At 40.4% G+C, this 15241-nt stretch overlaps 1 protein-coding gene across 1 annotated transcript; it reads right to left on the bottom strand.

Annotated features, from left to right (window-relative positions):
• Positions 1–930: 930 nt before the first annotated feature.
• Positions 931–14946, bottom strand: LOC129833494 (hepatic leukemia factor-like). The gene is made up of 4 exons (XM_055898143.1): positions 14519–14946; positions 10194–10550; positions 3624–3841; positions 931–3075 (listed from the first exon to the last, which is right to left on the bottom strand). The coding sequence occupies exons 1-4, from the start codon at positions 14631–14633 to the stop codon at positions 2860–2862; spliced, it is 906 nt and encodes a 301-aa protein (XP_055754118.1). The 5' UTR covers positions 14634–14946; the 3' UTR covers positions 931–2859.
• Positions 14947–15241: the final 295 nt, after the last annotated feature.

The following is a 15241-nucleotide window of genomic DNA, read 5'->3' as shown; positions in this document are numbered from 1 at the left end:
TCTATGTACCCTCTGTGAAACAGTCCATTGGTGTTGCCATTAATACAATGGTAATTAGTAAATTGTAGTGTTTTAAATAAGTAAAAAGACAATTGTAAATATATAGAATATTTGCTGCATTAGATCTGAACCTATTCAAGTGGTGATAATGACATTACATCGCTGAGAGACTGAGGAACAGGCAGTGTATTCAAGGCACTGGAATAGACTCAGAATTATGGTTACTTTTTTCCATTCATGGGTGAGGTAGTGAAGTCACTCTACAGGGAGGTATGTGGGCAATGTGTGGACTGGTAATGGCTTTATCCTATTCTTTCATATGGTACATCCATGGTACAGAATAGTATGTTAAAGTACATGGACACACAGCTAACAAAACCCATATCTGTACGGATGGGCTATAGAAATGTGAATAAGGAAAACCACCTCCAGCCATTTCTCTACAGCCAAAACATATCATCTCTACTCTCACCTTGGCTGGACCATGATCTGCAACAGGTAAGGAACACTACACTGTATTTGGTCAATTGTGAAAGTAATATTGCAGAAATAGAGACCTCAGTAAGCTATGCAGTGTCATTGAGAGTAATATCACTCAGGCAGTGGGGCTTACTAGAACTGCAAGGTCTAACAAGCAGACAAACAGCAGCTACAGTAACCTGAAATTGCCCTCCCCCTTCATTGTAACATCATTCTAACTAGTGAACATAGAGATGGCTCCAAATATTAGTATATATCAGAATATGACTAAAGGTAAACCTTTTCAGTTTTACCATCAAAGGACTCCTGCGACATATTTTGGTCATCTGAGTGAAGGAACCCATAACAGGAGTCTTCTTGAGACACCTAGTGGTGACATCGAGGACAATCAATAGCAATACAATAGCGGGTCTCTACAGAAAGCAATTAAAGATAATTCCATACATTCCATCCTCCATACTCACAACTTTATTTCATGTTAACGTTGGGGAGACTCGAGCTTAAAGCACTACGATTCCATGACACAAGGAACTAAAGGTTACTAACGGCTAAATCTATAGTATATAACCAGGATACAGGAGTGTCTTCCAATAATGCCCAAAAGTATCTGTTACTGCTGCTGGATTTGGATGAATCGCTGTAAAACTACCACATTATTATGGTTAAGATATCAAAACACTACTATATTGGATCTTTGAGTAATGTATTTGTATTCTTTAATAATAATACTATTCTGGATTCTGTTCCTTTAAAATACATAGCCAGTAATGTATAGGAAAAATACTGTACAAAAAACCCCATATAGAATAGCTTTATATAAACATCTCTTATAACCAATATATCATCTCTGTACTGAATCTTTTGGTTTGTAGTAAACTAATTGTTTTGGATAACCACAGTACTGGACAACACCATCCTACTTTTTTTCAACATCTTTTACATTCATACAGCCATCTTACAGAAGAAGGCAAACACATATCTACAAAAATACAGATATCTCTATTGATTATTAAAAGAACCACTCTTGTTAATCATGCTAAATAAAAAGGAAATAATTAAACCACTTTGCGAATAGCTTGAGGTTTGTGTTCTGAGAAATCATGCGGAAATATTAAAATAAAAACAATGAGATGATAATAAGAAGAATAACATTATCAACGACACAAATAGAAGTCATAATAATATCAATTAACAAATTGAATATTCCAAAAAATTCATCTGTCCTTAACAGAAAAGATACATAAATATCAGACAGATTAGACTGAGGAACATTGCACCAGGGCAGATTGTGACACGCGTTAGAAGATTAGTGCAGAGAGGGTTAGCTGAGTTGTGGTTTTGGAACAGGCTGCAGCAGAGAGACCACTGAGCACAGGATGGGAAATCTGTTCACCATCACCATGCTAGCTAGCGCAACTCCCAACAGAAAATGACCGTGCCGTGCAACGCGAGACAAGAGGCTTGTGGGTTCTACTGGAGACCAAGAGGTGCTCTGATTGGGGAATCGGTGTGGGAGGAAAAACTTGGTAGCATGAATTATTATAGATTTGGAAAAGATTATTGCTCAATGTGTGATAGAAAAGAATCGCTGGTTTTTCTTTTCAACTGTACAGCTATACTGAGGTTTGAGAAAGAGGTTAAGTGCTAACAAGAAAATATTAAAATCACAAGAGTAGCTTATAGTCCTGATGTGATGAACTGATGTTACAGCGCCGCAATAGAACAAAAATGGACACGAAAATGTATAATATTAACGGAAGTACAATAACAAAACAATTGCAATATGAATGTACGCGCAGTACAAACCGTTCGAGAAAGGATGCTACAGAAAGGTACAGGACATAACAGACAGGAACAGGGTCTTAGGTAGGAGGATAATCCCTCTGAAAACAGCACTAGAAGAACATAGGATGGGGAGGGAGATACATTACAACAGTTCGCAGTCCTGATCACATGTATAAAACAGGTGAGAAAGGCAGAAAACAAACACCATGGCATCATTTACAAAATGAACAATGGAAGGAGGGGATAGGGTAGGGATCCGGAGAGTAGGTTGTTGGCTCATTAACACACAAAGTGCCTTCTAGTACTTGAAAGAGGAAAGTGTGTCTGCATACTGTACATACATACTTACTCATACCCCATGTACATGTTTGTACATGAAGGATGAGTGAGAAAACAGAAGGAACAAACAAACGGATGCCAGTGACAGAATTCAAAATGATAGAATCCTATCCCCTATTATCATGTACAGAGGTGAGGGGCTGGTGTGTGGGGGGGGGGGGGCAGTGCCACCAAAAGGGAGGCACATTGTCCTTCAAACTCTTGGGTGAGGGGGTGAGAGGGAAGGGTGTGGCGTGGACGTTGGTTTGGGGAGGTTCACAGGGGCCCATGCCGAGCCTCGTATTTGGCCACAATGTTCTTGGTGCGAACCAGTTCCTTCCTCAAGTCGGCCACCTCTGAGCGAAGCGCACCGTTCTCCTTCTCTAGGAAGCTAGCCCGGATGGCAATTTGGTTCTCCTTCAGTCGCCTGGCATCCCGTGATCTTTTGGCTGCTACGTTGTTCTTTCTGCGTCTGGCCCAGTACTTGTCATCCTGGAAAGGGTGGTGAAACACACTGTTGTGATTCATATTTTTTTCACACTACCTGTGGTATTGTAAATATATAAGTGCTTCACCTGAGTAATAAACAGTATTCCAAATGTGACCTATTATTTATGTCATCACGCATCTCATTTTCACTTATTACATTTCCATAATGCTATTTAAAACTGCCTTACACGTTCAACCTCCTTTGCACCCTGCAGGAAGCCATCTTACCTCAACAAACCAAATAGTACATGTGATACACCTCTTCCAACAACATCATATGACCCGGGTTAAGCGTGAATGACCACAGCTAAACCTGTCAATCTAAATCCTGGCCAAGTTCGCCTCCTCCCTATCAACACTGAAAATCTGCTGCTTTGGGTTTGCGCCACCGCTCCTCCTTATATTGTGGTTTAAAATACGTCTGGTTATTTAGGTGGAATAAGTCCACTCACTGCTTACATAACATAAGATAACATGGTGCTTAAACTTTTTGGCCAAACAGGTGGCGAACCCTTTCAACCTTTCACATAAGTAGGCTCCAGGTAGGTTACCTTGAGATCTTCAGGGATGAAGATCTTGCGTGCCTTTTTGATCATGGGCTGTGGTTTGAGCTCCTCTGGGGCGAACTTGCGTTTTCGGGGGTCAAACATCTCCTGTCCGGGTACGCTGGACAGAGCCAGGTCTGCAGGGTCGGGCTCGTAGCCCACTGGAACTTGAATAGACTCTGGATCGATGGGGCTGGGGGTGTTCCTGGCAGCTGAGGGCAGCACTGCAGGAGAAAGGCAAAGGAAAACAGGTTAGAGGGTCTGCTGAATTACGTCTGGGCACTGTTTAGAAGAGACTGTACTCTCTGAAAGAGCAGGCTTTGAGGTACAATGGTCCTTGAGAAAGTAATGTTTAGAAATTAGGCCTTATTAGACCTCAACTGGTTTCCTTAAAATGAAGGTTCTAGAATCTGCCATTAAATGTAATATAAAAAGCTATGACAAATGTGGCAGTCATTAGTAACCCCCTCCCCTCCTACCCCATACCAAGGGTACTTTTGAGTTCTCTAGAAAGCCCCCTTTAAAAAGTCCCGAGGAGGGCACTTAGGGGAAACTAACACACGTGTGCCTGTTTACATCATAGTATTCTGCCATTCTGTTCTTTAACATGGTTGTGCTTTACAAAGCTGATCCTCTAGAACAGGGGTGTCAAACATACAGCGCGGTTCAATGCGGCCTACGGGTGGTTTGAGTAAAAAAAAAATCTCTAATTTGTTTTTCAACAGGACAATGACCCAACACACCTCCTTGCTGTGTAAGGGCTATTTGACCAAGAAGGAGAGTGATTGAGTGCTGCGCCAGATGACCTGGCCTCCACAAATCACCTGAACTCAACGCAAATTGAGATGGTTTGGGATGAGTTGGACCGCAGAGTGAAGGAAAAGCAGCCAACAAGAGTTCAGCATATGTGGGAACTTCTTCAAGACTGTTGGAAAAGCATTCCAGGTGAAGCTGGTTGAGAGAATGCCAAGAGTGTGCAAAGCTTTCATCAAGGCAAAGGGTGGCTACTTCGAAGAATCTCAAATATAAAATATATTTTGATTTGTTTAACACTTTTTTTGGTTATTGCATGATTCTATGTGTTATTTCATAGTTGATGTCTTCACTATTATTCTACAATGTAGAAAAAAGTTAAAATAAAGACGTACCGTGGAAGGAGTAGTTGTGTCCAAACTTTTGACTGGTACTGTATGTATGTATGTATGTATGTATGTATGTATGTATGTATGTATGTATGTATGTATGTATGTATGTATGTATGTATGTATACACTTCAAAATGTCTAAAACCAAATTGAAAATGTGTAGAAATGATAATGGACCTACATTCATATAGTTTCTTGACTGTAACCAGCTCGCTAATAAATCACCGAAATGAAAGCTAGACAGTCAGGGAGCATCGGAAATTCAGAAAACTACAAGACTATTTATTGCAAATTTTGACAGCAAGGAAATATAACCCATTTTTGGTGCGGCCCTCAAGACCTCGTTGACGACCGTATGCGGCCCCCAGGGAAAGATTAGTTTGACACCCCTGCTCTAGAATCAATACCAGCCTTGCAAGTGAAGACGGACTATATTCTTAGGTCCGTCTTATTCTATACATGCTCATCCAGTCAATGACTATTTCATCTAATTAATTCTACAACTGGCCTTGCCCACAGGGACGCAAAACAACTGTGGTTGCACCTTTTAACCAACAGGTGGAGCACAGAGAACACAAACACAGATTTACCGACACACAGACAGACAAACACTCTCACAAACACAGAAGATATGTTATTTAAGCTTTTCTGGGGCCCTGTTATCAGTGCCTCTAGTCAGCTGAGCTCAGGCAGACAACATTTACAGACAAAATGTTGTTAAGGAAACCTTCTCGTCAGCCAGCCTCAACATGTGCCTCTGCAAGCTCTCTGTGGATGTTACGTAACACCTAATAGATTTCTATTGCACAGAGCAGCAGGTCAGCAGTTGACACGGTTTCACATTCTACCCTTCATCATTCAGTGGATTAGCAAGCAGAATTGAAAAACTTAATTGGATGGCTTCATCAAATCAGCTGTAATTTGATTGGTGGCTGGCGGTGAGCATCTTATGACAGTAAGCTAATAGAGCCCAATGTCAGTGTATTTACTTGAGATTCCTCCACTTAAACAGCTTGACAATTACAACGATTCACAATCAAGGGACTGTAGTCTTTTGTAGTTGGTTTGAAAACGTAATGAGGAATGAAAGAAATACAAATTCTTCCTGCTGACGGTGAAAACATTTCACTCAAACAGAATTCAAAGGCCGATATTTTAGGTCACTTCCTACGTCATGACCCAGCTTCTCTGTGCTTTAAGCTGGCTACGGCATTAAGCCTTCTGACCTTTGGTCACAGCAGAATTTCTAGCTCCAGCCAGTCCTGGTTGAGATTTAAGTCGAGGCCAACATACAGGTCGGACCTGCTTGTACGTTGTGCAGAAGGAAGTAAGACAGCTACTCCAGCCCTTTCAGAAGACAAAACAAATATGTATGAATTTAGAGAAAAAAATATGGATGAATATGTATGCACTCACTACTATAAGTCGCTCTGGATATGAGCGTCTGCTAAATTACTAAAATGTATACACGCAAGCATGACAACTACACTCTAGCGTCACCAGTGAATCACTGCATCGGTAGTCACTGACACATTAAGCTAAAATGGCTGGCCATCCAAAGTGGTACTTCAGCATGGGTCCAATTCAATGCCTCATTTTAGTGAATTGTCAACAAACACGTTGGCTGCATGTTAGTCCCCAACAACGACAGGCCACTGACTAACACTGTCAGCTTAGTGCCAAGCTACTTACAAGGGCTAAATCAGACGCAGTCCAAAACAATCTGTCAAAAGTATATCACCTGTATAAATAACAAGCACTGTGGCCCAAACAACTTATCACTTTAACCATTTATTCTGACCAGATTACTGGAGTAAAAATACAGTGACATGCTTTACTGGCTAAGAGTGGCCTGGTGAAAAGTCTGGCTGATAGTGCCCTATAGTATTTGGCTGTGAACTCCCCTCTACGAACCTCCAATAGGAAGAGACAACACACACCCATCTGACAACATGTGTTCAACGTCCACCAAACATAGATAGAAGGTAAGAGCTCTGCGTCTTGTTCCTTCTCCTGTAGGTAAATGCTCAGATTTGCATTGTGTGGGTGGGTAGTAGAACCAGTGCAGATGGGACGGAGGGCTAAGATGGCTCTGACCTGACTCTCACCTGCATGTTCTTCCTCTGACTGCTGGACAGTCAGGAGAGAAACTCAAACCCTCTTTAAACTGCTTTGATTTTCATTAACATTTTAAGCTCGACCCCTAAGGAATGACAACATCGAGTCTGTGCCTTTTCCAACCAATCTTCAAAATGAAGTGTGAGCTAGTCGGAATTTCATATTATTGTGTTGAGTGTTTACTGTATATGAATGTGATGCTAAACAACATGGAGTCAACAGAACTAACCACGCCAGTATAGCCTTAGCCTTTACTATAGGGAAAGGATTTCCATAGGTACCACACACCTTATCAGACAGTCACTTCCATTGAACACAAGTTTAGACCTGACCTTTGACCTTGTCTACGTTCCACTTGCCTTTTGGCCCCTGCCATCAATACACCGTGGGCCCCTTATTGAACCAGCAGTGGGACCCGCCCATCGTTAACTCCACTGGATATCTGCTGTGATAACAAAGCTATCTCAGGCTGCATTGTGCTTGCATGCAATTGGGAGGTGGTGGGGCGGGCTAGGCTGGGGGTGCATGTGATGCCAGTATAGCCTTGACCATGTGATCTCATCAGGGTTCAGCCTGTGCCTCTGCTATGGCTCCGACTGGGATCTGTCTGGTAAGGGAGAATTAAAGGAAGCAGGAGGGGGAGATGCTCATGCCATGATAAGCTCCCGTTAGCAGTGGGGCTACACATGGCGGATGCATGTGTCTGTCAGGAAGACCTAGCCGTACACGTGAGAGGGGATGTGCATAACGGCGAGAAGACAGGCCCTGTGAAACTGTACCAGACAAAAACACACACTCACTCGCACTGAGACAAATATACACACGCACGTACACCCTCACATGCTGGGATTCTTTGTACTGTAACTGTACAGATGTAATTCTTTGACACGAGTGACAGACTTGTGTCCGGATGTACTATTACTTCCTGTGGTGAGGCCAAAAACTATTTACAGTACCACGTCATGGTTTGTTCCCAGCTTTTTCTCTTTACTTTGTGAAATCAGTGGGGAAATAAATACTGAGAGAAACGTTGTGGTCACCGTACATACACTGACGAAGGACATACATATGGCTATATTTGGCATGAATAATAATGTCATCATTAGAAACAAACTAAAACACTTCTGTCTGTGACTACTTTCAAGGGACAAGCTAAATCATATTAAAATGTGTCAAACAGAATGCCATACATCAGAAGAAGTTGTGAATGTTGTTTTTTATCATGACAATTGTGAGGTTATTTTTGGAATGGATGGGAATTTAGGGCATTTGCAATTCCTTCAAATGTGATTGCAAATCACAGTAAAAGCATGCTGGGTGGAGAGTAATAGTGGGGGGGAATTGATACAGTAGAGTATCGTAATATTAATACTATTTATGACAATATTATATCAATTTTATGACTCCAAGTATCAATTTTCAACAACAAACCTTTTGTATATTTTCTGCTAGGTAGTTGACGTTAGCTGGCGCTAGTCGGCTGTACCTGTGTCAAAACGTTGGTATTTCTCCTTCTATAGCTTTGGCCTCAATCTTCTATTAAATGGTGAGCCAACATGTTTTCCGTACTTTTATTTCCATGACGGATCAAAACTAGTTTTTATCATGGGTCTCTCGTGTCTCCCTGCAGCAGACACAGTGAGCAATATGTCATGAACATCGAATCACAGAAATCGCAGTATCAAATCAGAATACATATAGAACTGTGATACATATAGAATCGCAAAAAAATATCGTATTGGCACCTAAGTATCGCGATAATATCGTATCGTGAGGAGCCCTGGCAATTCCCAGCACTACCATTTAAGTGGTAATTCATATGAATTCAAGTTCACTACACAGGCCAGTTTCACTAGATCACCATCACTGTTCACGTCGGGACTTGGTAGATCATTGATGACTAAGATGAAAAACCTTTGTGTTTTGTGTGAGAGTTCAACTTCTACTCAATCTGAGGATGTTTACTGATAATGGTGTCTTAACTCATATCCATAAAACCTCAAGAAGTATGGGACAAATAATATAGGTCCCACCGAGCAAAGACATTGTAAACATGAGCTTCTGTTATACACTGGAACATTATAAAAAAGGCAGGTTTTCATACATTGTGGATGTAATTATAAGGATTGTATTTGACACACTGTGCTCTACCAACTATGGTAATGAGAAGATATCACACACACCAACCAAAATACGTACCAAAGTTACTATATAACACAAACCAATGGGCACACAGAAATATTCCCTTTAAACATATAACATACTTATAACTGATGTGATAACACCTTCTTTACATATACTTGATTAAATAAAATAGGGTCATAAAGACAACTACCTTCCTCATCATTAATTAACTAGTTTCAAAATAAAACAATTACAGGCAATTGAATCACTGTTTTCCCCTCGAGTAGAAGATTCAGATAGGATGTCCATTATTTAGCAACAAAGAATTGGCTAGCACAAACCAGATCACATCTGCCTGCTCCAACAAACACACCAATTACACTGACCCTCTTTATTCACTCCCCCACTTTCAAGAGGCTGAAACCATGACAACTAGCCTTATGGAAGATGTTTGCCTTGGTGATGCCTGTAAATAAGGTATGTTTATCCTCACACCTCTAAATAACTGGGTACCAGGAATGTGTGTTTCATTAAGGAGGAACGTTTAACTTTTTTCTGGTTGTCTCTTCAGTAGGCAGCAACAGATATATGAGGATTCACCTTAGGCAAACAAAGCAAAATGGAGCATCGCGTGCCAAGCAACAAAATGAGCCTAATCTAAATCAATATTGGAATTTCATCAGGTATGTAGTAAAACTGTAAATGTTTGTTGACAAAAACTACACAGTTGAGGGATAAAACTATAACCCACCCAAGTTGTACAACTACTGTCCCTCCAGTTTAACTTTCTAGTACTTGGCACAATGCCACTCAAGCTCCAAAGTCCAGGGCCAGAATTGTAGAAGAAATGTTCTAGCATACTCAAAGCCCCTGAAGTAGCCTAAATACGGAGAAACCTCTATCTGTGCTTTTGGTCAGAGTGGAATGGGGTATACAGTAAAGGAGAAAGTTCAGTGTTGAGAAGACCTGGTCATAATATGCGTGCTGAGTACACCAGGTGGACAAACAGCGCCCGGGGCATATTATTAGAAAGTGCAACAACTAAGGTTTTGAACATAGAGATTTGCCCTAATTTGAGAGCTATAGGAGAGTTGTGTGTGTGCGCGTGCGCGTTTGGTTGACCTTGCAGATGTTAGCCCTCATTTGAGAGTGTTCCTGTGCTGTGTGTTGTGTGTGATATGGTCTTTTACCTGCTCTGGCTGGGGGGCTCTGGAGACAGTTCTGGGAGACCATGGCTGTATGAACGGAGGTAGTGGCGTGGCTGCTGAGGTCGACCACAGAGGGTATGGGGGGTGCAGGGGAAACCTGCTGGATAGTGGGCTGCCGGGACTGCTGTGGCTGGTTTTGGTTATTCTGAGCTGAGTTTGCGGGGATGCCATTCTCTGACAGAAACTCTTCCAGGTCCATATACTCCAGCTGAAAGTTGTCCCCATCATATGGCAAGGTCTTGTCCCACAGGGTTGGCCCCAGGAAGGCCGACTGTGGAGTATTGGCACCGCCTTCCTCATCCAACTTTTTCTCTTTCTCATTCTTCTCTTTTCCAAAACCTGCAAATATTTGGAGAGAGTCATATCACTGTTAGACCAAAACAGCCAAACAATGTCTTTACAATGTCAAAACAGCTAAGCCAATAAAAGGCCAAGGTTTTAATTTATATACCGGTACACACACACAATATCTACAGCCCCTGATTGTTGATTAAACGTATAACATAGGTCTACTTGAGGCGTATTTGAATGCTTATATACTTGATGCAAATAGATAAATAACCAAAACTACAGTAAACACCCCATCAACTCCAACAGCAAAAGCACCCTCTAGGGGACAACCTCCAGTCTCAGGAAATATATTTTAATTTCTCTTCAACCTATTTCCAGAAGTTTTAAAGAGTTTTTTTCAAATCTTTATCTATATATATTCCCTATCAAGTTGTTGACAAATAAGTACTAAATGGTTTCTAGACTGGCTAGTCTTTGGAATACTAACTATAGTGTATTTACAGTAGATTACAAACTTCCCACAATGTACTACTGTTGGACTTGCTTTTGCCCTTTAAAAGTATTTTTGTAGCTGTGTTCAGATTTTTGTCTAAGTTGTTGGGAAAGTTCTCAAAATGTCAGTTCTTTTAAAAGTTTAGATAGAATGTAGTTGATAAAACAGCGGTTGTAGTTGATAAAACAGCGGTTGTTTGTTTGGTAGAAGATATTTCTGTTCTGATTTAAATAGCAGAGAAGTAGACCAAGATGCCATATCCTCTAAGTTTTTGCCTACGTTGTTGGGAAAGTGGTCAAAGTAGCTGATGTGTCAAAAGTCTAAATGTTTACTCATTGTCTCATGCTAGAAATGTGCTCACCCAGTGCTATAAATGTTACATTTCTGAAAGTTATATGACAGTTAATTCAACAGTGGGAAGTTAGCTTAACGAAAGCAGTGGATCACCGTTACTAAAACAGCTGTCACTTTTGATCAGAAGAAGATAATTCTGTTCTGATTTCAGATTTGAATGTGTTGTCACGACACCAGAGTTTTGACTTCGATACAAAGTTTAGTATCACGATACCAAAATGATACCAATTGAAAAAAAGAAAGGGTATTAGCCAAAGTCACAGAATGGTAATTGATCCAGATGGATCTTTTGAGTCCAAACTACATAACATTATGGACATCATTTATTTGAATGGTAAATCTCTAGTCTATTGATAAACTGGGTAAATCAAGATGTATTGTAAATAGACCTAGGCTACAAGTGAATGCATATTCAATAGGAGTGTGTGCATGCATTGAGTTATTGACCTTGTCTTGGCTGATTTCATTGGGCTACAGATGAAAACCAATCTGTTTCCTTTCCATTTGGGACTTATTTTAAAGTATGTGCGTTCTCTTTAAGACCCATGACGTCATTCACACACACCTTTGAAAACAATTAATAAATGTTTTTTTACTTTGTGAAAGCAGTGGGGAAATAAATACTGAGAGAAACGTTGTGGTCACCGTACGTACACTGACGAAGGACATACATATGGCTATATTTGGCATGAATAATAATGTCATCATTAGAAACAAACTATTACACTTCTGTCTGCGACTACTTTCAAGGGACAAGCTAAATCATATTAAAATGTGTCAAACAGAATGCCAAACATCAGAAGAAGTTGTGAATGTTGTTTTTTATCATGACAATTGTGAGGTTATTTTTGGAATGGATGGGAATTTAGGGCATTTGCAATTCCTTCAAATGTGATTGCAAATCACAGTAAAAGCATGCTGGGTGGATCAGAGTAATAGTGGGGGGGAATTGATACAGTAGAGTATCGTAATATTAATACTATTTATGACAATATTATATCAATTTTATGATTCCAAGTATCAATTCTCAACAACAAACCTTTTGTATATTTTCTGCTAGGTAGTTGACGTTAGCTGGCGCTAGTCGGCTGTACCTGAGCCAAAACGTTGGTATTTCTCCTTCTATAGCTTTGGCCTCAATCTTCTATTAAATGGTGAGCCAACATGTTTTCCGCACTTTTATTTTCATGACTGATCAAACCTAGTTTTTATCATGGGTCTCTCGTGTCTCCCAGCAGCAGACACAGTGAGCAATATGTCATGAACATCGAATCACAGAAATCGCAGTATCAAATCAGAATACATATAGAACCGTGATACATATAGAATCGCAATAAATATCGTATTGGCACCTAAGTATCGAGATAATATCGTATCGTGAGGAGCCCTGGCAATTCCCAGCACTACCATTTAAGTGGTAATTCATATGAATTCAAGTTCACTACACAGGCCAGTTTCACTAGATCACTATCACTGTTCAGGTCGGGACTTGGTAGATCATTAATGACTATGAAAAACCTTTGGATATACATAGGTATATTGGAATAAAATGCAGCAGAATGTGCATAGAGAGTTCAACTTCTATTCAATCTGAGGATGTTTAACAACATTTCTACATGCTGTTTTTCATTATTCAAGTGTGTTAACTTGTGTGCAGCATAAGTGGTGATGCAGCTCAGACTCCCAGTGGTTCCTCCTGACAGGCTTGGGCTAGCAATGAGAAAGTGAAGCAGGCACAGTGCTCTCGCGCTATAAGGGGACATCGGCTACGCTGATAGACAGACTTGGTCCTCTCTCAATCCGTAGACGACATGAGACATATATAACAAATATAAATATAACAAAAATGCTGGTACCCAACCGTTTTTCAGGTTCTAGTATAGAAAAAGTACTGAAGTGTCGGTGAATCTTGAAACACGCATTTGAATAGCAGAGAAGTAGACCAAGAGTTTGTCTAAAGTGCCGGGAGGTTTACAGAAAATGCAGTTGATGCAGTTACTAAAACAGCTGTACCGTTTTATCGCAAGAATATATTTTTGTTACGATTTCAATAGCAGAGAAGTAGAGGAAGATTCCATACGCCCTAACTGTTTGTCTAACTTGTTGGCAAAGTGTCAATGTAGCTGATTGTTGTCACACGTTATTGTTCACAGTGCATAGAATGTTGGATGTAAGATGTCACAATGGGACATTTAGAATGTTGAAATCCCTTTAAAGTGGATGGAGGACAAAACGAAGGGCAAAAAGCTTTAAAGTTTATAAAGTGTAAAAAATCTCCAAAAGTTGTATACAAGCACACTGGTCCTGACCACTCTGCACTTTTTAAACGTTTGAATGACGTTTCTAGCTTAAACGGTGTACGAAAAAATAGCACTCCCAAAAATAATAAGTACTGTATGACAAAAAATTACAGTGGGACGTTTTCTGTCGTAAGTCACATGAATTAAAGGGATTGTTGCTACACTGTATCCTTATCAATGTATTTTTGACATTTAATGACAAATTGCAACTATCATGGATCATACAGTACTCCTTCCCGATCTGGCTAGATGTAGTAGTACTAATACATTACACTTAATGCGGAAATCAGCAGTATAAACAATAACAAAGCGAATCCCCCGGCATTGGTTCGGTAAAAAGCTGAGGGATGGGGCTAGAGAAATGTAACCACTCAAATGCATAGACATGAAGAGTTAGAGTTATGGATACAAGGATTGACCATCCATGATATCAAAATTATAGTTTTAACCATGTTGAGTCTATATAGTGTTTGTTTACATTTTCATTGTTTACAAACATTGGAGTAAAACAATCTTATATTTGGGGTTCTGATGGGGTATGACAGTTGAACTAAGCTCATGAGGCATTTATAAGTTCTACTCTTCAAGAATCAATTAATTTATAAGTCCAAAAATGGATGTAGCAACAGTGATTGTCCGTTTAATTTACACTTGAATCAACGCCAATTCTTAGTAACCAAAGGTGAGAAACACCGGGCTACTGAAATATTGTAGCCATCCGAGACGTTGTTTTTTCTGCATTGTATCTTGCTTGCTCAGGCGCTGCAACACTGACAGATCCTGCTTGAAAGCGAGAACGACAAAATCGTATCAAAAAAAGAATGTAAACTACCACGTAACAAGTTATTTGACGTCTGCGTTTTGTTTACCTTCTTCATGATGAAATGGCAGCTTCATTGGATTCTCCAACAGGGACTTCAGTACGCCATTAGTTGGAGGTTGGAAAGATGAGTTTATAGGAACAGGTCTGGCCATTTTCTCCATTGGTCTGGAGGACGATAGTATCGCGTACAATTGCTGTTATTCCAAAAGAAGACCCACGTTTGAAAATATGTTAAACAAACACCAAACGTCAATGCTTGACACAACCTGGAGTTCCGACCGAGAAATTGATATCCGCGCAGAAAATAACAATTACGGTTTTCGTCGAACGACGCTAGTTCGAGAAGGCAGAGAATCAACTGGATGTGAAGCTCAAGATGGTTCACAATCCATTTGTGGACACCGATGTACATGACGTCAAACCTTTGGCAAATACTTGAATACCGACTCTGCGAATGGGAAGGAGGGACTGACCACTGCTGAATAGGGAACTTATTTGTTTCACGTTTTTCCCTATAATTTTTTTCTCAGCCCCTTTCTCCTTGAAAATATATATGTCAATCATGTTAATTGACAGATTACTCCGACATGGCGTATGTGATCGTTGTACTACCCACATATTAGCCTTGGTATGTAGTGCAAGATCCATAGATTGAGCCCCCCCATACAGTTCTCTCTCTCCCTCACTGGTGGCAGCAGTGGGATCATTGTGGTGTTCTCTCGGGGCGTGTAAGCATGTGAAGCTTTGAGTGTGAGGACATACAACCCTT

Source organism: Salvelinus fontinalis, chromosome 34 (genome assembly GCF_029448725.1).
Source record: "Salvelinus fontinalis isolate EN_2023a chromosome 34, ASM2944872v1, whole genome shotgun sequence".
Lineage (NCBI taxonomy): Eukaryota > Metazoa > Chordata > Actinopteri > Salmoniformes > Salmonidae > Salvelinus > Salvelinus fontinalis.
The sequence above is the reverse complement of the archived record's forward strand: the minus strand, read 5'-3'. Positions and strand labels throughout refer to the sequence as shown.